Source organism: Tyto alba, unplaced genomic scaffold (genome assembly GCF_018691265.1).
Source record: "Tyto alba isolate M040663 unplaced genomic scaffold, T.alba_DEE_v4.0 Super-Scaffold_38, whole genome shotgun sequence".
NCBI classification, from domain to species: domain Eukaryota; kingdom Metazoa; phylum Chordata; class Aves; order Strigiformes; family Tytonidae; genus Tyto; species Tyto alba.
The window spans coordinates 40,910,461-40,934,984 of NW_024881313.1; the positions used below are offsets into that span (position 1 = coordinate 40,910,461).

The 24,524-nt window shown below is 43.9% G+C and overlaps 1 protein-coding gene across 2 annotated transcripts in view; it reads right to left on the reverse strand.

The window, feature by feature from the left end:
- The window catches only part of SMARCC1 (SWI/SNF related, matrix associated, actin dependent regulator of chromatin subfamily c member 1), a 95,213-nt gene that overhangs the window by 14,994 nt on the left and 55,695 nt on the right, over window positions 1–24,524 (reverse strand). Inside the window, exons 22-26 of one of the 2 annotated variants that reach the window (XM_042801677.1) lie at window positions 15,509–15,564; window positions 13,656–13,770; window positions 12,614–12,765; window positions 7,172–7,306; window positions 3,117–3,375 (exon numbers count right to left, since the gene is read on the reverse strand). In XM_042801677.1, coding sequence (XP_042657611.1) covers window positions 3,117–3,375; window positions 7,172–7,306; window positions 12,614–12,765; window positions 13,656–13,770; window positions 15,509–15,564 — 717 coding nt within the window. Of the gene's footprint in view, window positions 1–3,116; window positions 3,376–7,171; window positions 7,307–12,613; window positions 12,769–13,655; window positions 13,771–15,508; window positions 15,565–24,524 lie in introns of both variants that reach the window. The other variant, XM_042801676.1, reaches the window with a different exon arrangement.

Consider the following 24,524-nt stretch of genomic DNA (forward strand, 5'->3'; position numbering starts at 1 on the left):
ACTCACAAGTCCAATTAATACACCACAATTGCCCTAAAAATGTGAAAGTAAGGAAAATATGTAGGATACAACAGAAGTTTTAGAGTATTTACCACAGATTCAACACAACCGACGTGATAAGGGATTATTTTTTAACATCTATAATACATGGTGCATGTGTACACCAAATGCAACTGCTGACCACTTCAGCCTGTCAGTAAGATTTCTGGCGACTGCTGCATACAACAGAGCATTTCCAGCAGAGATTCGCCCTGCGACAATGCACTGATTTGTTGAGGAAAGTCAAACTCTGGGCATCTTAAACTACCTAAACAGAAAATGAGGTCAACTTGTGAGTCACTGTCTCTGGGGACTGAGGGATTCCTAAATTACTATTTACACATACATACACACCCCCAGGACTGGCTCAGAGTTGAAGTGCTGAACTCACTCAAGGAAACTGAACTTTTCCATTTTCTCTCCTTGCCCTCAAGTTACACAAAAGCCCACTGCGAAGCCAAAGAGCTTTGGCGCTTATGGACTTCCCAAGAATTTCTAACAAACTTCCACGGAAGAGCCTGAGGAAGAGCCACTATTTCTCCTTCTAAGCAAGATCAGTTGGGATATGGTAGAAGCAGCAGAGGGGTTTGCCTTCAAACTCTCAAAGGGCCTCTGAATTCTCACCTTCCCCAAAACATCAAACCAGCAAACTGCCAGACCAGGTAAAAGGAAGATCCCAGTCCTGGATCTGCATGGCATGAGAGAGCAGCAGATGCCTCGCTGCTGCGGGAGCCAGAACCGCCGTGCCTCATCCATCAGCTTCCTGCCCTCTAACAGGAGGGGAGGGGGGTGGAGAAGTCAATCTATTGACTAACTTTAATCAAATTTGAAGAGAGACGTACTGACTAATTAACACAGTACCACACTCCCTACAAATCACACTGAAAGGGTTCACTGGGGATATGGAGGGCCTGGATGATTATGATGGGGCTGAAGTAATAAGGTATTACGTGAACCAAGGATGTGAATATATTAGAAATCAAGTTTTATTAGTCCCCTAGTGAATACAACAATACATTTAATCTTGTTACATTTTCAGTCTCAATAGCAGCTTGTAAGTAAGAGCTAGTCTAATGATATGCAATGATTCCCCTCTTTCATCTGTTTTCAATTTGCCATTTTTCCATTTCACAGAATGCCTCTCCAGTCTACTGCTAAGTGAGTAGTCCTGAGTTGTCAATACAGCATATAATAGACAAATTGAGCTACAATATTATTTGAAAATAAAGAGCAGACCATATATCATCACACTCTCAATTTAATTTCAGCAAAAAACCCCGAAAACAGCACCCAAAACACTATCAGCATTAACTTTTTGTGCACAAGTGCCTAACGAACCCAGGAACTCACGGACTCGGACGTCCTAAAAAGACAGTTGGCTTAAGCACCTAGAATACAAAACAACTGACTCTTACCTTCCCCTCCAATGAGTGTTACTCTGCATCTGTTGATTAAGTTTTATGACTGTGGAGATTGATGTGGTTGGATTAGATGCGTCACACTCCCGTGGTGTTCTGTGAATCCCGCTAGTTTACCATGCACTTCTCTTTTCCAAACCATACACTTAACGTAGGTCTTTTCCCAAGATGGAAAACTCAAGCTCCTGCAGGCTTTTTGTTGCCAGGTCCTATTTTTGATCATGATACCCCACACCTTTCAGCTTCTTCAGCAGCAGCCTATGCAAAATCTCGCGAAATATTTTCAGCTAATAACCGATGAGGTGTTTTTAGAACAGTTTTTGGTCAAGCAGCTGAAAATGGACAAAAGCTGCTCTCCTTGGCTGCAGTCTAGTCAGACAATTAGGTTACTACACGCCAAGTGGTGCTATTCTATTTCAAATTATCATTTCAACAACATTTAGCAAGTGTAGTGAAGTCTTCAATTCCAATTCCCATAAGCATCTTCACAGCACAAGTACAACATTTGGTAGTCCCAATCCCTTTTAACAGTAAAATGGTTTAAAGGTGAGACTGCAAATACTGTTAGCAACTTGGTTACTTAACAGTAGGGCTGTTAGTTTTGCCATTAAGCAAAAATAGGTGTTCTGAATTAATGGCAGTAATAGTTTCTTAGTTTCTTATGCCCAGTGGACGTTCCTCCTCCCGGAGTGAAGCAGAGTCACATCACCGCTTCATCTCTCCATCCTTTGGTACAAGGAGTATCTCCACCCTTGCAGATATCCAAACCTCCAGAGGACAAGTAACCTGACCCAGCTGGCCTTGCCCCGACGGGTTTCAAGCAACCTTTCTAACCAACACAGCTCTGCAACTCTCCCCTGGCACCAAGTGCAAGTGAAGGGCAGGAACCAGAAAGCAGAGCCCCGAGTAGGGCGCAGGAGCCCATCACAGCCGGGTGTCCTGCCAAAGGAAACTGCTTAAGGAGCTTCCTGCCTCTGCTCCTCGTCCCCGTCCATTCCCTTATGTTTTTTTTAATACAGTGAGGCATGTCACAAACTGGAGAATTTGAGGGAATGACTGTTTTTGAAGGAGTAGAGATCACTGGGCATAAAAAAAAAAGTCTACAAACAAGCTAAAACCAGGCAAAAATGGTATTTAGTGGCAGCTCCATTTTTCACTTTAGAGCTTGGCACGACTGTCTGCAAGGAGGGAGACTCCACAGCCTTGCTGGGCAACCTCCTCCAGGGTTTGGTGACCCTCACAGGAGGAGGGAAAAAAAAAAAATAATTATTTTTTGCGTCCAGATGGAATTTCCCATGTTTTAATTGGTGCCCACTGCCTCTTGCCTTGTCACTAGGTGCTACTGGGAAGAGTCTGGAGCTCTCCTTCACTCCCCCCTTTTGGGTATCCATACACATTGGTAAGACACTGCCCTCCCCAAACTGCATCCGCACAGCTGGTACAGAGGCAAATGCTGTAAAACGAAGCTGCAGTACAAGCAAAGCTCATCTTTCTAACAAATGGTTTCTGCTTTATAAGCAGCACCATTATAAACCCGTACTTAACACAGGTACCTCCGTTACACCCTGTGCAATTTCACCTGGCAGTAACTCTTCCTCTGATTTTAATCTGTTCTGAGTGGGGGTTAACGTACGGGGCTTCTCTCCTTCCAGCTCTTACCTGGCTGTGGTGGGTGAGGTGGTGGCATCTGGTGGTGCATCATAGGGTACGGCGGAGGCTGCTGATGAGGCAGTAAGCCTGGATGTGCTGGTGCCCCAAGGGGGTTCATCCCAGGCCCACTGGAGTGCTGGTGTGACTGCTGGGGGTTTTGACTGTGCTGCTGCTCCATTTGCTGACGAGCCCTTAATTCCGCGTATTTCAGCTGTTCCATGTGAAAATTCTGGCGTTCTGTCAGCAACTGTTGTCTCTGCTGCTCTAACTACGTCAAAAATAGGGGGGGAAAAAGCAAAGTGACATTAAGAACTATACATTTAAATGATGTTTCTGCAAATCAAACACCTACCCTATCGATACGCAACTGTCTGATTTGCAGCAGGTTTCAGGAAAGGGTCCAGGCCATTTTCCAGCTGGAACAGACGGACTCACCTTGTTTTGTCCTAAAGAATCTCTCGGTAATACAACACAACACTCAGTGAGTACTGTGCAGAGCATTCAGACTTAACACGATTCTAGAAGAAACTGTATGTTTTTCTCTCAATCTTCTGCATGTTGGAATGAGGGGGAACAGGAAACCAAAGAGATTTTCTAGGGCAAGACTAAAGCAAGATATGTGTGCAATAGTACGAGCTCAGTGGTTACAGGCAGGATCCTACTCTGTACCTTTATTTAAGTGTAGGACTTGGACATCATGACAGCCAGACAGCAATAATCTGCACTGTTAAGAAGAATATTATGTAAAAAACCTCATGTAATTTAGGCCAATTAACATAAGACAGGCTCCTTTGTTTAACTACGAAGCCACGTAGAGAGTAAGCAAGCCCAAAACCAAAAGAGAAAAAGCTAAAGAAAATGGTTCTTACTCTTGGGCATTTATATGATTGACTGCTGTCCTAGTTAAGGAAGCATATGTTGCCTGACTTCTTTAAGAAATAACAACACACGTCTACATCTACTACTTCTAAGCCATCGGACACATGGATTTGTGTGACTAGTTTACAAATATTTAATGAGTGTTTTAAGATACACTCCATAATTCATCCGAAAAGCAGGTTGCCAAGGAGACTTCCACCTAGCAGAAGTTCTCCAAAACTCCCAAAGCTCCATCAATACTTGGTGTTAGCAGTTTGACTGCTGACAAAGCGTGGATGAAAATAGACTACCACAGAGCACACATTCACCAGCAGAACCAGATGGGGACAGAGCCTCATGAATAATACATGCTCCTTGTTGGGGGCTGGTTTTCTGCATGTCGGGACGACAATGTGATTATTCACGCTGCCGTGACTCCTTTCTCCTTGACCAATCCGATAGGTTAGCGGGAAGAACTTGATAAAATGAAGAGGCACGTACACCAATGGTGTAATTGTGCATGTGTGGAAACACATTCAGTAGGTGGCAGGCAGTTCAAGAGAAGAATTACGGCAAGTGATCCGGGACAAAGGCTCGGGCAAGATGTACGGCTACACCATACTTTAGATATTCCTTTTATACTCTTTTGTACTCCTGCTTTGCTCTCTTCATGGTACCCTATCCTGCTACAGTTTAAAAAAAAAAAAAAAGGTAAGTCCTTACAAGTATCCCCAAACAGCATCCAGTGCCTGAAAATACAACTCGTACTTAGGGAAGCCAGCAAAAACTTTCCTTCTACACACTCTCTCCCCTCAGGAGGAGGAAAAGGCAGTTAGAGCAAAAAGGCACATAAATACAAGTTATAACACGAGCTGGTCTTAAAACTGGTGCAGAACCCAAAACACCTGGTTCTCTACTAGGTTCTTACATCTGCTGTGGTGATTTCAGAGGCAGAGTTGCAGCCACAGCCTGCAGCTGTGCCCCTAGATTAGCATTAAGACAACTGGTAGTAACCCATTTTCTGGTGGGCGATCTATCAGTTACTTGCATTTGCTCTCCAACTCTCAACACTCAGTTACACCTGCAGCAGGTGTCAGGCCCCTCAACAAAGATCAGCATGCATCAGTTTGCCAAACAATCTTCCTACAAAACCCAATTTATGAAACCAGCCGAATTTTTAGGCACACAGTCATGAATCCTACGCTCTTGGCGATCTTCAAATTTGCAAGAGCGTGTTTCTGCACTGCTGCAAAGTGATTCACAATTGGAAGGGACCACTACAAGCACTTCGTGTATACCCATACAATAACCATCCCTGTGCTACAATTTCACCTTCCACAAGTAACCCCTCCCTAAACAGAAACAGCAAAGAAAGCATTCACGTGCTACTGTAAATTCTGGGTCAACAAGGCTCCTACCGATAGGGTCCCTGGTTGCACACAAGCCGAGTTGGCAGCACCAAAATGACTTTAGCTTAAACCCTGAAGTAAATGTGTTTTGCCTAAAATCTCACACCCTCCAGTCTGCAGCACAGATTTCTTTCAGCACTTAGACTCGCCTCACATTTACTAGAAGAAAAAGCCAGTGCAGCAGATAAGGAAATATGAATAGTGTGCAACGACACCAAGGAATTTTTTTTTGCTTTAATTATTCCACTAAATATCCACAATGACAGCTGAAACGACCAAATTTAACTACCAGGAAGCCAAGAGAAAAATTTGTATGCACATTTTAAAAAAGGAAAATGTCATATGCTTCTCAAAATGGAAAAAAGCCCCTGTCACTAATAGAATATAACCCCCAAAGAAAGAAACCTACAGAGAAGCTTTTCAAAATAGTTAGGTCCATTTCTTGAGCTGCCAATCAGTGTCAGAGGCAAACACCACAGCGAAATGGTTGAGGATGCTGAGCAATCGAGAAATTCTTGCTGACATTCTGCTAGAACGAAAGACCACAGTTTGTCAAACTCTATCAATGTGATTAATGCCAAAGTGAGGATGTAAATTCCATTAAATTCACATGGTAGGGCAAATGTGAAAACCCCTAGAATTATGAGCCAATATTTTCAACGCAGCTAAGGTAATGGCTTATTGACAAAAACGAGCAAGCTACGCAACAGAAAAATAAGAAAAATTGACTGCTCTCTGATAAAAATGAAGTTTTGGGTCATCTTTACAATAGCTGGAGAGCAACCGCTTCTTAAAGTATGCTGCACTCTATGTGAAGGAACAGTTAGTAACTGCTGTGTCATCCAGGCACCGACAGGCAGAGACAGCACCTGATCTGAGGGATACACAAGCCTCCAGTGAGGTGCTTACAATATAAACACAGCCCGGCCCGGGATGCACAGCAGTACCTGTTCCCTTACTGTCACGACCTTCTTCGGCTGGCCAGACCTCAGTCAGGACCTGTGTCCTGGCCCACAGCCTCCCCACACCGAGGACAGAAGACAACAACCTTCTTCCTTAGCTCGCTCCGCTCCTTCTCCTCATCATCAGTCGCACTTCGTCGTTAGATCTCTCCATTCAGCTTTGTTCTATTCTGATAATTTTCTGGTCCCTACGAGCGACCGCCTTCTCCCCTCTCCAGACATCCCTGCTTCCCTCCCTTCCCTTGAGCCTGCTCTTGCCCTCTCCAGTCGAGGCAAACCCATCATCATCATCATCACAAAACGAGAAGCTGTTACTCCTGAGCACGCACCCTTCTGACACCGCATCTCACGCTGAGGACTCGCCCCTCCCGAGAACGCTGGCCAAACAAAACCCGGACTGCACGCTTCAAACCCAACCTCCCGTCTGCACTGGGTCAGGAAGGCAAGGCAGAGCTGGTTCCCCGTCCCCTAGGGACCCAAGGCTTCCACCCATTTCACTCTCTTTACAGCGAAAAGCCATTTGTATGGCAGGTACCAGCCATGTGCTAAGGTCTACATAAAGGCTCAGGACCAGCTCCACGTCCACGCTCAGGTGACTGGAGTAAGGATTAGGAAGCAAATCCAGGATACCGCCAGTTTGCTGCTTATGGTAAAGAGAAGATGCCAGGTAAAGGAGAAGAGGGTTCCAGTGCTACTGTAGTTGGTAGCTCTGAATTCTAGCTGAAGAAGAAAGGCCTGCAGAAAGGTGACAAACAGCTAAAAAGCTGCTAGCTCTCCAGCCATTAGCGTACACAGATCTTGGCAGTGAGTGATTTACTCCAGAATCCCTACTTACTGCCTCTTTCTCTCTGTCCATAATGGTTTCCAACTCCTCAAAATGGCGGAGTTTTATTTCCAGCTTCTTCATCTGTGTTTCCACCAGAAGGGCGACCAGGGACTTGATCTTTCTTTCTTCCACTGCTGCTAGGTGCTGAGGATAAAACACAAGTTTTTTGTGTTAACACACATTTCACAAAATAAAGTGCTTTAAGGGAACAAAAAAAAAAAAAAAAAAAATCCAACTAGGTCTGCATCTAGCTTTAGCCATCCTATTCCACTTCTGGACAGAAAACAGGGCCTTAGATTGTCAATCTTACGCTTGGAACCAGAAGCCCTTGAGAGATTATTAAGCTTTTAATCAAATAAATAGGTGTCAAGTTTTAATACGAGAGGTATTGTGCATGCTCAGCACTCGTAAGCGATCCAGCTTTGCCTCGAAGCCTTCCGAGCGCCGTGCAACAGAGAGCACTTTTCAGTGGGAATGCAAATGAGGGAGCGGGGGAACGTTGTACTGAGTCAGCTGTAGGTCATCCAAAAAGCTTTCACCAAAACACACACAGGAGGCTTTTACCTGGAACGACCCACAAAAACAGTGAGATGAATCTTGCGTGCCTTTGCCATTAAAATATTTTTTGCTCAAGTCAATGAGAAGCTATTTTATCTAGCTAAGCATATCCCCATTACATGCAGCACCACACCACTAAACGATAAGCTTTCTCAGCGCAGCAGTTCCTCCTCGGGCTAGGGAGAGCTTGCAGAGAAATCTCTACACAGATATTAGGAGAAGCTGTTAAAAAAAAAAAAAAAAAATCTCCAGTTTCTTTTTATAACCAGGTTGCACAGTATTCCTGTTGCTGAAGAAAGCTGAAGGCAAAGCTGTATTTAAACTGCAAAAGCAAACTGCAAAAAAAGGCAAATAGATTCTTCACACAGCTTTAGCTTTCCCCCATTTACATATACACACTTACAGATAAATGATACAGGAGATATATATGTGTGTATGTATGTGATGTATGTGACAGCCCATAAAAGTGTTTCACATTCTCCAAGTGTGAAAGGCATGTTAATGATGCTTTCTGCTAGCTTTTGTTAAAAGCCTGCTGTTCAAAATGAAAATACACTCAAAACACCCCTCAAGTGTACTGCTTGGGAGTTTCTGTATTAATAATCAAAGGATGTTTCCCAAGCACAGTGTCCGCGCAAAGACTGACACATCCAAGGGTGGAGGGGGAAGGAGGGTTGGCTTTTGAGAAGGAAAAGGTGAGGGAGGGCCAAGGAAGGAGAAAAGAAAAACCTGGATCTCATCCAGCTCAAGCTGCACACAGACTCATATTTAGCAAGCTGTACCCCAAACCTTGGCTCAGAACTGGGAGGAATACTGAGCTGGAGAAAAGCAGCATTACAAAACTCCCTGGTAATCCTATCTATAAACAAAATTTCTCAAAAATGTATGGTATTTTTTCCATCACAAATACGTTGTGTCATTTGACAGCATTCACCTCTGGTAACCCACCAGCAATGAAGGAAGTCTTCAGTAACTCTGAACATACATTCCAGACTCTCACTAAATTTAGTTTTAAATCAGGTAGTTTGAGAAAACCAGAGCGATCCCCCAAGCTCCTCTAACAGCATGCCACTGTGAAATTCGAGTAGGCTGTTCAGTTACATACTGACCAGTGCTGCACACGTTTGAAATGAAGTAACTGAATGGCTGCCAGAACTAGAAAATTTAATGTCAATTAATAGCGTATAGTAACAAACTCAACTGTATGAGAAGTCAGAGTGACAGAAGCACCTTTGTTGATACACGCAGCCTTCTGACAGTCATTTCGCCCTGCTTGATGCATGCAATTTTAATAATGAAACCAGCTTAACATAAAATCAGCAAGGCACATGATTAGGTAAAAGACACGTCTCAAAATACACATTAGAAAGGCAATTGTTGTTTAAGTATTTCCTAGAGAGCCAAAGTGACGGCTCCTTAGCCTGGCATTGCTGAGTACTTTTATGTGGACAAAGAACAAGTCATTACTAACTCTGCAGCTGACAAAATAGTAGGACAAAATTAATAGTGATTTAATCACCCAATAAATACATTGCTGAATCCACCTTAAGCCACAAACAAGCAAAAAAGAAGATGGTATGTAACATTATCCCGGGACGCAGCAATTCCGGACAACCTGAGCATCACTAAGCCAGCCTGGCCTCTGGCTGGGAGCAGATCCAGAACTGAGCTTTGCTTCAGTATTTAAACACGGGAGTCCTAAACACAAGCACAGCCACGGTGCCTCTGCACCCAGGCTAATGCTCACTGCCACAATGCCGACTCTAGGTTAATTGCTCAGAAATTTTATTTTATAGGAACTTGGGAGGAACCACAAGGCTCGCTACTGACCTAGCACCACAGACACTGCAGGCAGTTTCACAGAACCTAGCCCACACCCTGATCTCCTTAAACCCAGTTTTAGTCGTGAAATTAGCTAATCACAGCAAGAACACGAGTGGGACGGCTGGTACAGACAACTGTAAAACCAGACCACAAGAGGCCTCTGGGAAAGAGAGAGCATCCCAGCACCACCTCACTGAACACCGCGCTGAAGTCTTCTCACCCACACGCAGGAGGTCAGCTCCGACTGCAGCAGGCAGAGAAAATTCCTCCTTCTTCCTTTCCTCTTCCTGTTTTGTGAAAGGAAACGAGATGCTTCACCTCGTTTGTTTTGTGAGACCGAGAGGGGATAAGACTGTCTTTCATGAATGAAACAAGAAATAAAGGTGGCAGATAACACAGAACTATCTAAATTAACGCACACAAGGGGCAAAACTAAGTCCTGTCGTGCATATATTCAATCATGAGATGAAAAAGGTCCTCCAGTGAGTTTCTAGAGCAGCAGCAAAAAGGCACCAATTAAAGACATAATTTGGTTTGCCTATAAACAGAAGATGGGATGGAGCTGCCTGCAAAAAGAAGAAACGTGATTTTAGCAACAGGGTCCCTTCTATTCCTGAATTTTATGTTTCTAAATACCTGCAACGTGAAAAAGGTGGTTGATAACCGAAGGCTTTTTATTTTTAATACAGCAGGGCAAAGGGGAGTGCTGCAATGGCACAGTGGTTAGGGGCTGAAGCACATCAGCCTAGGAATAAAGCTTAACAGCGGAGTTTACCACCCGTGGAAAAAGTTCTAAACAATTATAGGAGGTTTTGCATCACTGGCCGTTTTGATAGCTAGAAGAGATGTATTCAATCACAGCTACCTCAAAGCAGGAATTCGGGGAAGTCATGAGATGAGTGTTATGTGAAAGGTCCAACTGTGACCAGGACAGTCCTTTTTGGCAGTGTAGGGGATGGATCGAGAGCTACAGCAGAAGCTCAGCAGCTCAGTCACAACTGGACAAAAGCTAAGAGCAACCTGCAGGAAAGAGAATGTTTTCTATCAGGTGCTACTTATGCATAGAAAGGAAAAAATACCTTATGTTGATTTAGGGCTCTGAAAAGAAAATGAGGAAAAGGAACTTTAATTCTAATCCTGTTTGTACAGAAGCCATAACCTGTAAGAACACATTTAAAATTGTTGCTCTATTCTATATGTAGCAATACAGAGTCTCACCCCTAAATGCACACATTCACTGGGTACTATTTCTCAGCTAGCACATCTTACAGAGGAAGTCACTTATTCCAAAAGAAAAAAAAAAAAACCCCAACCAACCAACCAAAACACTTCAGGCACCTGCCTTTCACCCCTGTTTCTCCTTAGAAGCCAACTGCAATATTCCTCTGATATAAAATCATAAGAAAAACAACTCTGTAACAGCTCTTTGCGTGACCAGGTCTTGGGTTTATTATGAAGAACTGAATTACTCTCTCAGACAAGATACAGCTCACTGAAAGCCTTAATATTGTCTGGGTTTTTAAGTGCAAGTGGAAAGAGAAATCCCTGTTGAACCTGAATTCTACTCTGAAGTGTGAACATCCTAATTACAATATATTATTTTCTGTAATATAGAGCTAAAATTCTCCTAGAATATTATTACCACCATAATGAAAACTGCCATTAGCCAAGTCCCTCCTCCCTCTAGCACTCGTTATCACCAAAGGAAGAGAAGTAGGAGATCATCTTTATTTGGAGCAAGTAGCCTTCCATAAAATGGAGATTAAATTTCATGTCTCCTGATATATACACGCAGAGTTTTTTTGGTTGAAAATATCTGTAAGTCTGATGAACTGAAAGTAAGGTACTCTCAGTGAGAGAGCTTGGTGTTTGGAGCACCATCGGTTCAGATGCACCGGGGAGCCAGCTTGGACTCTGCACTCCTCCAAAATAATGAACCTGAAGGCACCTGCGAAGTGGGGTTCCACACAGCCAGGGTGCCTCCCTCTGACACTAAACCATGCTGAATTCAAGTAACTTGTGATTTGAGAACCTGGCTTAAAGGGTAATAACTAAAAATATCCTCAATCTCATGGGCTCATACAGGAGGGACTGTATCATCACGACACCACCTATCATCACGCTGTCCTCAATACGTGTGATGCAGCTGGGAAAAAACAGGGGAAAGTTCAAGTTGTAAGAGTCAAAGATCAGACTGAAAAAGTCAGTAAGACACACGCAACACCTCATTATATCCACCATTATGTCCTGGAAACACATCAGGCAATAAACACCATCCATGTTTTGCTTTTGGTATCTATAAAGTAGGTGACGTGGAACATGGCACTGATTACAAAAGTGATTAAAAAACCCAAACTACAACTTGAATCCAAAAAAACATGAAAGAGAAAACAGATTTTGGAAAAGATATTATGAAGGAAGCGAAGGCGGTCTGGTTCCTGCAAACAGAAAATTAAAGACAACATACAATTAGTAATTATAGGGTAAAGAAATGCTATTAGCTAGGACTCAAACTACAGCTCATTAAGAGACCACAGGCAAGTAGAAGTTTAATGGTAGAGAGAATGTGCTTTTAACAGACACATGGTATCTCTTAAAAAAAAAAAATCATTAAATTGTCTATAAAAAAATGTAATGCTGGAATTGCACATCACGTTACTTTTACAAAGAGTCCAAGCACAGAAGCCTTGTGTGAAGTCCACAGACCAGCCGGCGGCAGAGCAAAAAAGGCAACATAAGGGTTCTGTCACCCAGACCTATGCCCTCAGCACTACAGCCAGACCTACTGAGCAGAGAAGAGTCTTTCCAAAAAAAGGACAAACACATTTTAGGACTATTTCTTAGGGATGTTCATCGACTTCACGATCATAAAAGCAGCTGCCTAAATTAAAACTGTAGGTTATTTCACTGAGGAGTTCAAGCAGAAGAAATTAAAGAAGGCACTCGTGCTCCTTCAAGGTATTGGAGATCAGAACATGAAATGGCACAGATCTGGAACAAAGGACCATTTTAAGAAGAGTTCTAATGTGAACTGGAAACCAAGCCAATGGGTATTTGTATCAAACAAACCTTTGCTTTGGTGGCAGCTGAGGCAAGGGCAGCAGCTGCAGCTGTAGCTACGTTTCCTTCCGAGATTTCATGTTCCACTTTCTTCTTCCCAGCCTCGTTTTCTTTGTCTTTGCTTGCATCAACGTTCTCCTTGTTCTCTTCTGCCTCCTTTTCTTCTGAAAGAGATTTCCCACCAAGCCCGTTACGTGCATTCTCCCCTGGTTAACAGTATCGCGTCAGGACAGGAATTGCACGAGGCACACCGCTATTAGTCAAACAAATTAATTCATCCCCACGCTGTCACATTCCTGTGTGATAGTACTGCTACTCATCCAAATGCTGACAGGGGAACTATTCCAGTCTAAGAGGATCCGATCCAACAAACAGAGCAACTTTACATGCTTTTAGCTTCCATCCTGTCAATTCTCTTCTGCCATCGGCACACTCGCATCAGAACAATTTCAGCTGCATTTCCAAATCAACTCCATCGTTACATCAAATCCAAATGCTTCTTTGCTCTACCTGGTGCTAAGATAGTGAATGTCAGTTCTAGGAAAAAACAATATATCCATGTGGTACAAGGGACACGTGTTAAAAATAAATAAGAATAATGTCTTATGTAGACAAAACCAAACAGCGCTCCTCCGACTGTCAAAATAAAGGCTCTGCACCACTCCACAGGGAAACTGAGCTAACATATTAACTTCTAAGGGTAAAAGTGAGCAGTCCCATTTCTTTGCATCAAAAATGATCAAATGGTGTGCAATAGAGGCAAAAGAAAATAATTTATATGACCTACGCGCACTTTGCTACTGCAGTGTCTTCACCCAGTCACTACGCAGTGGAAGCAAGCTCAGCTGAGGTCTAAAATGAGTTCAAGAAAGAATTTAGTGCCCGAGCTTTGCACTGAAATTAAACTAGAATATTTACTACTGAACCATGAAGCAGCCTGATGTGCAAGAGAAAATATTTCTGCCACAGTTGAGTTTATAGTCTGTTCCAGCCCCTTCAGAGGAAGGCTATTAAAGCTACCACAGCTTGAAGAACAGCTGGGAACCATTACCTGGCTTGGTGTCTGCAGTCGCTTCGCTATCTTGCTCTTTTTCTGGATTTCTCTCATTTTCTCCTTCTTGTACTTTATTGCCCTCCTCAATTTCACTCTCTGTTTTGTTTTCAACCTAAATGAGATGAAAGATTGTTTGAAGGATGAGAGCTATAGAAGACATTCACTTCTAACTTGCTTTATAGCTTTCCAATTCATTTACTATCATAAAGGAAGAGATTAAATTTTCAATGTTGACTGCTACTTAAGCCTATTTTGACAGTTGTGACTGAAATCTGAATTATCAAAGTAACTGCTACACTGGACAAAGTCCGTCAGATTCAGTAACCCAGGCCAACCTGGGCTCATCTGAAAGTACAAGAACTCCAGAACTAAGGTGACAGACAAGAACATGTTCTTCCCCCTGTGCTGTGCCCATTTATTCCAGTGTCTGCTATGTTAATATTTATTCAGCATTCACCTATCCACACAGCTCCAAATTCTGCAGAACTCACGCTCACAAGAGCTGCCTGTGGCAAGAAATGCTACAACTGAATTTTGTACTACAGGAAGGTGGTTCTGTCCAGGAACGGGTGGAAGGAAGCAAGCAGCAGCTTCGTGCTTAACACTGGAAGCATCATTTTCCCCTTGGAAATACTCCAAACTGACCTGAATGTTTCACATTTACTCCGCTCAACAGAAAAAGGCATCTTTTCAAGCTCTGACCAAGTCTTCTATTCACTTACATCTTCTCTAAGCGTATCTGACTACCAGGAAGGCAGCAAAAGAACTATCTGAAAATAGGCTGAAAAGTAACATCAAACCCAAGCTAACGGCCTCTGAGGGTAGGCTTATCTCATCTGTTAGATGAAGGGGGCAACACAGAAATACTGCCTGTTGCTGCAGGCTCCATAAGCACCTCCTACCATTTATTTAGCAGGGCGAGCTTCTAATTCCAGGATAATAGTTTATTTCCAGTTCAGGTCTGAAACCCTTACAGCCAGTGCCCTTACTGTAGGCTGGAAAGAGGCACGGTGTGTGTAGACAGGGGGTTTTGGGGAAGCCCCAAACAACTGCATTCTTCTAGGCACTATCAACAGGTCAAAGGAATTAACTTCTAAGTATCTGATATCTTTATGGGCAGGATGCATCACGGCCGACATCATCACGAGTACCCGATGCACACATCCATAACCAAGAGTCAGCCCAGACCTCTCGCAGCGAGGAGTTTTGCCGACCAGCTCGGCTACAGGCACCTTAGGTCTCACCCCCCCCACCCACTAAGCTGCAGGCAGAGCGGGCAGGACACGCAACCGCGCTGCCGGGCTGCGGCGCAGATGGGACCACAGCCGCCTCGTTCGGGCTCCCTGCTCAGAAACGGCTGCCAAATGCTGCAAGTGACCCCAGCCCACCCACTTCCCGGAAAGCCCCGGCCTCTCTCATCTTGTCAGAACTGAAAGCTGTGTTCAACTTGGGGAAGGCCATCTATCACAAACCACATTTTTCTAGGGCAAGACTTCAGTGACGCTTGCTTGAGACCGCTACGAGTCATGAACCGTAACATACCAACGTCCCTCTGCAGCTGAAGTCTCTAATTCATTGGATATCGCCCACTTCACGTTTCCTCCCAGTCCAACCTTTTCCCTCAGGACTAGGAAACACCACACCGGCGTCTCATTGCCATTTGCCCAGCAAAAGAAATGTCTCTGTAAGGTCTGAGACTAAATCACTCACAAAAAATGGTTCCCTGTGGACACGCGCTGATCAGCACACTACCGTCTACCTTTCCTATCAGGAATTTTAGAACGCAGCAATTCAGGTTTGCTAAGTGCCAGAAGTACCTTTTCAGAACCAGTGCACTGAGCCAAGCTTACCTTCTCAGCCTGCTGCCCCTCTGTCTCTGTTTCCATCTTTTCTTCTTCAACTCCATCTGAGGAAAACAAGCAAGTCAAGTATTTGGAATTGCCATAACATCGATTTATCGTAGTCAGTTTATTTCAGGGTTAACTGAAATTTTCTGTTCTCCACTAGCAGTGGTTTAAAGGACGCCACTACGCTAAACTCCTGGAAGACTAGAAGCTTGTTACACTAATTTTAGTTTAAAAATGGAGTTTACTTGCAAATTTAAATTTAACTGGTTTCTTCTCAGCTCAACAAGCAGGGCAAAGCATTAAATTATCTATGCTCTGCTGAAACCCCCAGTTTACCCATGTAGACAGAAACCACCAGATCTATCAATTTTAGCTACATGAAGGACAGTTTGATGCACAGTTCTGCAGTATTCAAGTCGTACAGTAATTCCCCTTTGGAACTCACAGTATTACAAAATGTTTTTCTCGATACAGCCAATTTGATGCTGTAGATGGTTGTCAGTTACGCGATTAACCTCAATTACGGCGCTGCCAGACTTGTAATTCCTCCTTAGCACAAGATCCCCTGAGCTGCTTTTGATGAAAGGTCTATCCAGAAGCATTGCCATGCGCTGCAGGTCAACTGAAGATTTAAATTCCATTTTGCAGGTGCTGCAAATACCAGAATTCTCCAAAGCAGACTTCAAAATAATTATTCAACACCAGAGTAACATTAAGCACTAGCAAATTTCTTCAAGCACTAACGCTGTTCTTAAACACCGAGGATCCCTTGTTATTTCTGGCCCCAAATCACTGGAGTTGAAGGCAGTGAGCAGTTACCCCCTGCACAGCAAATCCTCCTTTCGCACCCTTCGTACCTGCTGCTCCGCATAAACATGATGACCGAGGGGCTCTCCAGTCCTGTACAGCTCTTTGTGCAGTTCCTCCAAACACATTTCTCCCCAGAGCACTCTGCAATTGTACCCAAGCCCTCAGAAATACACTCAAAGCAAGTTATTTGTGTCTGCACTGCACAATGAAGCTTAACTCAAAGAAACTGGCCCACAGGGTGCAGCCCTGTGGCAGATGTTCCTGGACAGCGCTCTCACTCCGACCTTGGTGGTTCATGCTCTTGCTTCTTCCTCAGCTGTAACGATACCAACACTTGTGGGTTTGTGCTGAAGAGTGAATCAGTGAAATGATCCCAGTTCAACCCTAACACCTTCTTTGCGTTCTCACTGAAAAAAATCCAGCTCCTCCTCTAGAGTCCGGCTGCAGCTGCCTCGTTAGGGGCTAAACAAGCTATGAGTCACATCTGAACACAAGAGCTGGCTGTTGGTTAGATATAAAGCAAGAAAAACATAAAAATTACCAGCTGAAAGCTCTGAGTTTCCTCTGCATCCAAAATAGAGCCATCCAAACAAACGAGAAACAGAGCTGAGGCGGGATGAACACACCCCCTGGCCATGTGGTCACAGGACAGCCTGCTCAACTCCCAGCTTTTCACAAAAGCATCCTTTCCAAGATGAGCTGAAAACCCAGAGCTGAGCTGCACCTTCGGTGCTAATGCCGAAGAAGATAAGAGCACTGGGTGAGCTCTCCCTTCTCCCCAGCGGCTTCAGGCATTGCTGACAGACGACGTAAGGGGAGCAGAGCTCTCCATAAAACCACCAGCTGGGTTCCCTGGGCAATAACGATTTCCTGGACTTCTCCAGGAGGTGGAGCCTCAGCCTTACACCACGGCCCGAATCTTCAGAGGAATCGCACCAGAGCCCCTGCCAAGACTGGCTCCAAGCCAGGAAGGACTTCCTCACGGCACAAGAGACGCGTGTGCCAAGCGCGAGCTGAGGAGGAGACCTCTACAGAGAGCAGAGGCAGCTCACCTACACTGCAGCCTCCGGTTCGGAATTCCTCATCCAAAATCTCCGTCTTCCTGAGAAGCTAACAGCGCATATAGAACAGGAACTGCCTGGGCACCTGGTGGGTTCTCTCACCACCGTGGAGGCATGGGTCGGGACAGCACCTTCACGTTTGGAACCCAGAACAGGTCTGCCAGGCATGAAAAAACCCTTCCTGGCAATACACAACGACATGCTTCCTGCAATTGCTCATTTTGTTTGGGTTTTTTTTTTTGGCTGACTAGACTGAGCTCTTCAAGCTTGTAACCTCTTATTTACTGTCTGTTTGGCATTCAAATAGCAATTACAGAGAACATCTGAAGAGTTCTGCCAAAACAGAGCCAGGCACCCTTGTGTTACCGATTGCTTTTCGAGTAGCAGCTGACCAGTTGTTATCCCACCTACCTTCAGCATCTACAACAGACCACCAGATAACAGCCTAACTGGTATACAAGCAAGACCAAAAACAGGAAGGAAAAGGAAATAAAAATAATAATAAAAATCACTGGTACCATGTATCTCAAGAGTAGGGAGTGTTTTAACAGCAGTTAGTATATTCTTGTGCTTAGGACACATCTCTTGCTGCTAGCTGCTGGTTCATTAAGTTACTCCTTTAGAAAGCATTTATTTAAAGTGTTCCCACTAATGATAGCAGGCCTCTGAGATGAGGATGTAACAACAAGCATATTGATGGAGAATACCATGAAGGTGCCTGAATAATGTTCTACTGCTGCCTCCTGTTATTTTGTATATGGATTTTTTTAGAAGTCCAAGAAATCCCAATTTACTTGCAGCACCCAGTTGTTCTGCAAGAACGGACAGGAGGGAAGTGTCGGTGCAATCTCATATTCCTTGCCTAGGATCTTAGTACAGGGGCATTAAAGAAGGAGCCTATTTAGATTTTGGACACCAACACATGCTGCCATACCAACATAAAACTGCTGGTGAAAAGCCCTGATCCATCCCTAAGCTTCTGAAAACTTTAGCAGGTGTTGGGCGTTCATTTTCTGTAATCCTCATTTTCCTAGTAATTCCTGTGTGCTACACTGAAGAAAAAATAGGTGTACAAAGTTTTGCCTTAATAGCAACAGTTATATAGAGAAGTTTTTTCAAAAGTCCCTTCTCTATATAAGAAAAACTTACTGAAATGTCTGATTGAAAGATAATGGTTTTCCTCTTGGCTTATTTTAAGATGATAAATCTACTTATCTGAAATATCTGCCACCATAATTCAATTTATGGAGACTGAGGACATACCTCCACAGAAGTTTTATCTCAGAGTTGGGATTTAGTGACCTAATGATGTCACAGGGAAAATCTAGATTAGATTTTGCCAGACAGCTATTCCAAGCCTGGAAGCACAGTTCCAAACCAAGCTTAAAACGTCATCCCTCCTAGTAAATGAAAGAGAAAGATTCACAAAGCAAGCTTCATTCTCTCCTTCAGCAAAAAAAGGAGAGACAAAGTGCAGAACATTCCAAGTGTGCTTGGCTTGGTAGAGTGGAAGATCATGAGTTCAAACTAGGAAAATATTGCACAGGAATACGTAAGTTTTCATTCTGGGGCAGCTCTGCCCAAACAGCAAGAAATTAAAGATTCCTAGTATTGAGATACAGTATAATTGAAAGAAAAAAGCCTATAATTTTGTATAAACAGCCCAAAACTTAACCACAGCGAGAAGTGGAGCAATTCTGAAGTTCTGCTTCCTACAAAACTCCAAGTCTGTGTGCAACAAGTCAGAAAAGCTCTAGTCTGTGGACAATTTTAAGTCAAAATAGGGAGGCTTCTGTCTCTTAAGAGCTCATAACTTGGTAATTTTTCCTACTCTTCTGGAAGACAAGAACCTGGAGCTCAGGCTCTCCAGCCTAGAACGAGGTGAGCAGAAGAGACTCGAGTCTCAGCATCCCAGACCAGCAGCAAGCATCTTGACCATCAGGCTACTACCTCGTCTAAAGGAGCTCCCACAGAAACCTCCAGCTTCACATTTTTATTCCGAGAGAGAGAGAGAGAGAAAAAAAAATTCCCTAGAATATTCTTGTCACATAATTGCACAAGATTTTCTCAGGAACGCAAACTTCACAGGTGACAGTACTCCTTGCTAGATTCTGAACCACATTTGAGAGAAAGCTGTAAGGCAATAATCACCTAAGCTGCTCCTAAGAATGCCGTAAAATAAAGTCCTGCAAGTCCTGTCTTCCTCTACCCAAAAAGTCGGTTTGTTCTTGTGCCTTTTAGGTAAAAAACTGACCTCCCTTTCCAGTTTAAACTCGATTTTGAATGTGGGTTTTATTTTCTGATTACACCGCGTTTCAAGGTTTCCCATCTTCAGATAAAAGTTTTTGAGAAAAGCGGCATCCAGCAACGGGTGAGTCACCGCGCCACGCGCAGACACGAGCACGGGACGAGTTTGTGCAGGTTTACAATGTGCTACACATCAAGCACTGTCACAGAATCTAAGCGCTTGCTGTTAATTCCCTGCAAGTATTGGGAAAAGCTTTACTAAATATTCCTTTTTTATTTTATATAATCAGAGAATAGTTTGGGTTGGAAGGGACCTTGAAGATCATCCAGTCCCAACCCCCCTGCCCGGGGCAGGGCCCCCTTCCCCCAGCCCAGGGGGCTCCCAGCCCCGTCCAACCTGGCCTTGAACCCTTCCAGGGAGGGGGCACCCACAGCTGCTCTGGGTGAATTTGTGGACCAATTAAGAGTTGTTAAGTGACTATTAATTCCAAGGCAAAAAGGACATCTCAGAAAGACAAACTCCTTCACACTCAGCCTTTAGAGAAAATTTTCTCCAAGAAAAAAAAGGACACAGAGCATCTCACAGCAAAGAAAACTGCCCGTGGACTCTCCCTTGTGTCACAGTACATTTGACAGACACTTTCCAAAATAAAGTGTTCTTTACTATTAAACAGGGACACATTCAGCTCCAAAAAGAGTCAGAAGGTAAGTATGTGTGACAGGAAGATTATTGCAAACACCCTGATTTAACTTTGGTGTTCTAGTCCTGGCTATAATAATAGATGTTCTTTTAAAATCAGGATGACAACTTTAGGCAGGTCGTAGTCAATGGTTTTTGAAAACTGTTTGGTCACATTAGGTACTAAGCCCTTATTTGCAGTGACAGCACTATGCCTCTGCAGTTCCCGCTGGCATGAGCCATTCTGCACTCATGTACATCCAGGGGACCATGCTGAAATACTACATGTATAAGGAAAAAGAAAATTAAAGCTATCAGTTATTAGTTTGGGGGTTAAATAAGTTTACCTGGGTTGAAGGAAGATTTTGCTTGTAAATTGAAGGCTGCTGAAAATACCTCAAAACAGTTGAGTCCTGTAAAAATTAATCTCTAAGCCAAATATGAAAGGATCAGAAAAAACCTCAAACATTTCTGACCACCTGCATGAGAAAATCAGAAATGACTCCTGCCTTTCAGTTAGATACAGACACACCCGTGCTGCTTCTCCTGTATGATCTAATGGGAGTAACAAAAATACATAAGCGATAATGCAAACAGGAGCCGATTATTTGGAGATACACATCCCTATTACAGAAGGGGAAGACTTTAATGAGAAAGACCCTGTAATCCACATGGCCCCAACGATGCTCTTCAGCAGGTTTGCTATTATCCCTCGCAGGCTGTGGGGAATCAAATTAATGATATTTCTTAAATCAGCAAGAGGCAGGTAGTTGTGAGACACCACAAGGCACCTTTCAAGAGGGAGAAACCACTTGCAGACCAGGGAACATTTCCTCTCCAGGCCCCTCTTCAAACCTGAAGCAAATATTTTCTGTCTCTATGGAAGCTTGTTACGTTTTGTGTGTTATCTCCAAGAACACGGAGCCTTGTTTTCTAATGCATGAAGAACTTCTAGCCGACTTCTGACGAAGCCCGATAACTTTACAGAGAAGTTAAACTGACTTCAAGGAAAACTGTAAAACATTTCCCCGGTAAGCATTTACTGCATTACCAGCAAACAGACACTTGCAGCCTAAGCAGATACGCAACCTCCACTGTCATCAGAAGAACAATAAGCAAAACCCCACACAGAAATGAACTGAATCACTAGCTCGAGTTTCAGCTCAGCAAATAGTTTAAGGATGCCCCCAAGTCATCCCAGTCTCCCTTGTTTTCACTACAACCTGTCCAAAGTCAGGCTTGAATATTAATATTTAATCGAGAGACAACATACTATAGCCATAGAAAAAGCCTGGATCTGAATATGATAATTATGCTATTATCTAAACCATAATTTACATTTTCCACGGGAAGTCATAACTCCACGGCCACCAGAGCTTCCTCTGCTTCTGCTTCCTGCAGCCGGTAGGCGTACAGCACGATAACCAAGGGGGCTTCCAGGGAGCAGGGGGGAGAGTTCACGGAGAGCTGCTGTGGCTGTCGTGCGAGCTGCACGGCTCCATCGCAAGAGGATTGATGGGCTCAACCCTCCAGCGGCGCAGGACGAGCTCCCAGGCACCTGGACACACGCAAAGTGGATGAAGGTGCTCGGAGACCGCTCATTTCAGCAACGCTTGGCATTATTTCAGAGTAAAAGCACACCCTGGAGAGACCACAAGAGAAATCTTCCTGCCGAAAATGAAGCAAACCAGCTTCACCCGTGTATGTATACTTGAGTGTAGTTTTCCAGTATGCGTAGCTGAGAATGACACAAAATCATCCATAACATGTTAAATTTAATCTTCCAGTTAAGTCAGTTGCAGTTGTAGCACAGCCAGTAAATCAAACCACCATTCCCTCAGTGTTTACTGTCGCGGATGAACCACAACTCGAAGCACCCATGCACCTGTGTCAGCAGAAACACTTCCAGTGAAATATTTGTTAGAATGCGACCAAAAACGCACAAGCAACTACCTCCACCACAGGCACTTCAGGGACTGCCTCGAGCCTCATTCAGTGCACGTGTATGCAATCAATGTAGTTAATCACCTTTGGAAAGCCATTAAGAAAGTGCCCATACTCAGGGAAGACTTCATTGCAATGACTAAGTCCCACAGGCATGCTGAGTATTTCCCTTCTCTGGAGCTTAATCATTGGCCTGAAGAGCTAGGATCCCTCCTCTGCTCTCCTCAGTTCAGGTTTACTACAGAAGATCCAGAGCACCTTCATCCATCGGTGGGGCACTATCTTGGGAAGCAGAAGACAGCACCCCCCCCCTGTGCTTACCCCAGCACCTGAACCACCCGAGTCTCCTCTTAACGCTGCTCAAGCCTTACGCTATCAATTCAAAAGGAACCATCATCAGCTTTTAGAAAAACTAACCAAGAAAGACTTATGAGGAGATTCTTGGATAAGCTCTTGCAATCTGTTCCAGTCATATTTTTCCCTTCCACATTCCCCATTACCTGTAATTCACCAGTAATAAAAGATTTAAAATTATTATGGACCTGTAATATAATTTTATTTCTAAAATATAACCATCAATGAACTTTAATTATAGCGTGGAACCCTAAGTAGATACTTTTAGTTCTCCATAGTGACATTTAAATGTAAAAGTTTGGGTCTAGCAATGCAAAAACACAGCTCCATTTCAGCAGCTGCACACCCCAACACGACCCTTCAACGTATGAAACACACCTCTGCGAGTGCAAGCTCGGGGTTCCCCCAGGCCCTCCCGTGCAAAGCTGTTCTGGAGGTGGAAGGCACCGCGGCTTGCTGAGTGACCCAGTTTGCTCTTGCTGAGCAGCTCCCCCAGGGAGACCCATCTGCTGTTGCCCTCATTTATTCCATTAGTCACGGCCCAGTACAAATCGCATTAACTGTAACAGGGCAGTATTACTTATAGAACTCACCACACAGCTCATTCAGAAATAACCGCGTTATGGTCATCTGCTCTCCAACTCCCCATATTAAGTGACAAGCACTTCAGAATCCCTATTTGCAACTCGTGTGCAAATTCTCCTAGAAAAGGGGCTAACCTACAGACTAGCAGTGGTAAACTTCCACGGTCGCGCTGCGGGATTAAGAATTAAGACTCCAAGTAGCATACATGTTACAGAGGGCCTTAACCTGCTACAGCGAGGCCTGTACTTGGAGGATATGGAAAAGGGAAACAAAGCCCCAGGAAGAAAAATTTAACTTAAGGCAAGCTGATTTTAAAATAACTACCAAATTAAACTTAGTCCCAGACAGAGTGACACCTAGATTTGTTTTATAGTAGACCCGCAAAGAAACCCCAAAGCCTTGCCCTTTCAACAGAGCTTCGGTGCCTGCTGCCAGTTTTGCAGGACAGAGCGGTGCAAATCGGGGAGCAGCAGGCATTCCAGGTGCCAGTGTTCCCTCCCAGCATATATCCACCCCACAGCACCGAGCTGCCTCCCATCGGGCGTCTCCCACTGAGTGAACTCAAAAACGGGACGGAAGGCTTGAGTGGTCTCTTAACTTCTTTTCTATTTGAAAAATACCTTCATGAGTTAAGCCGTACTTTTACGTCGAATTCAGAAGTGCAGTTTTACAATGGACATTAAGTACCATAACTAGCAGACCTGCATCTTCACCTGTATGACTAGCAGCTGATAACTGAACGGCACTGAAACACGCAGGTCCCTTACGATCCCATCACACAATCTGGCTCTAGACAGGGTGACAGCAGGTCAACTATGAGATGCACAAGCACAGCCCAGAGCAAACTTTCCAGTCAATCTAGACTACATTCTGGTCCTTTTTACCCAAAGCTATATATACATGCCTTGAAACATCTAGTCACTAAATTCACTAAAATGATTTGTGGTAAACTGAACAAAACAGCCGCCAACAATACTGGAGAGAAAAATAAAGATCGACTGACAAGATGGTAGATCTGTACCCAACTGAAGAGATGAAAGTCTTTGAGAAAATCAGTAGGTACGTAGCAAACTGTGTGTGCCTATTCATTTTACTTCTGAAGGAACCAAAAGAGTTAAACAGAAAGGGGTTACACAAAGTGGTTTCACTTTATAGGGAGCTGCCACAAGATATGCTTTTACTCTCCATAGTAATGACTAAACAATTTGCACCCATCAAGGTTTCAGGTAAGAGAACACCAGAATACCTGCTGAGTACTACAGAAAATAGCTCAGCTGAAATCGAGCTCTGAAACAAGTGCTTGTTACGATGGCAGTGTAATGTACAACCACCAGAGCCA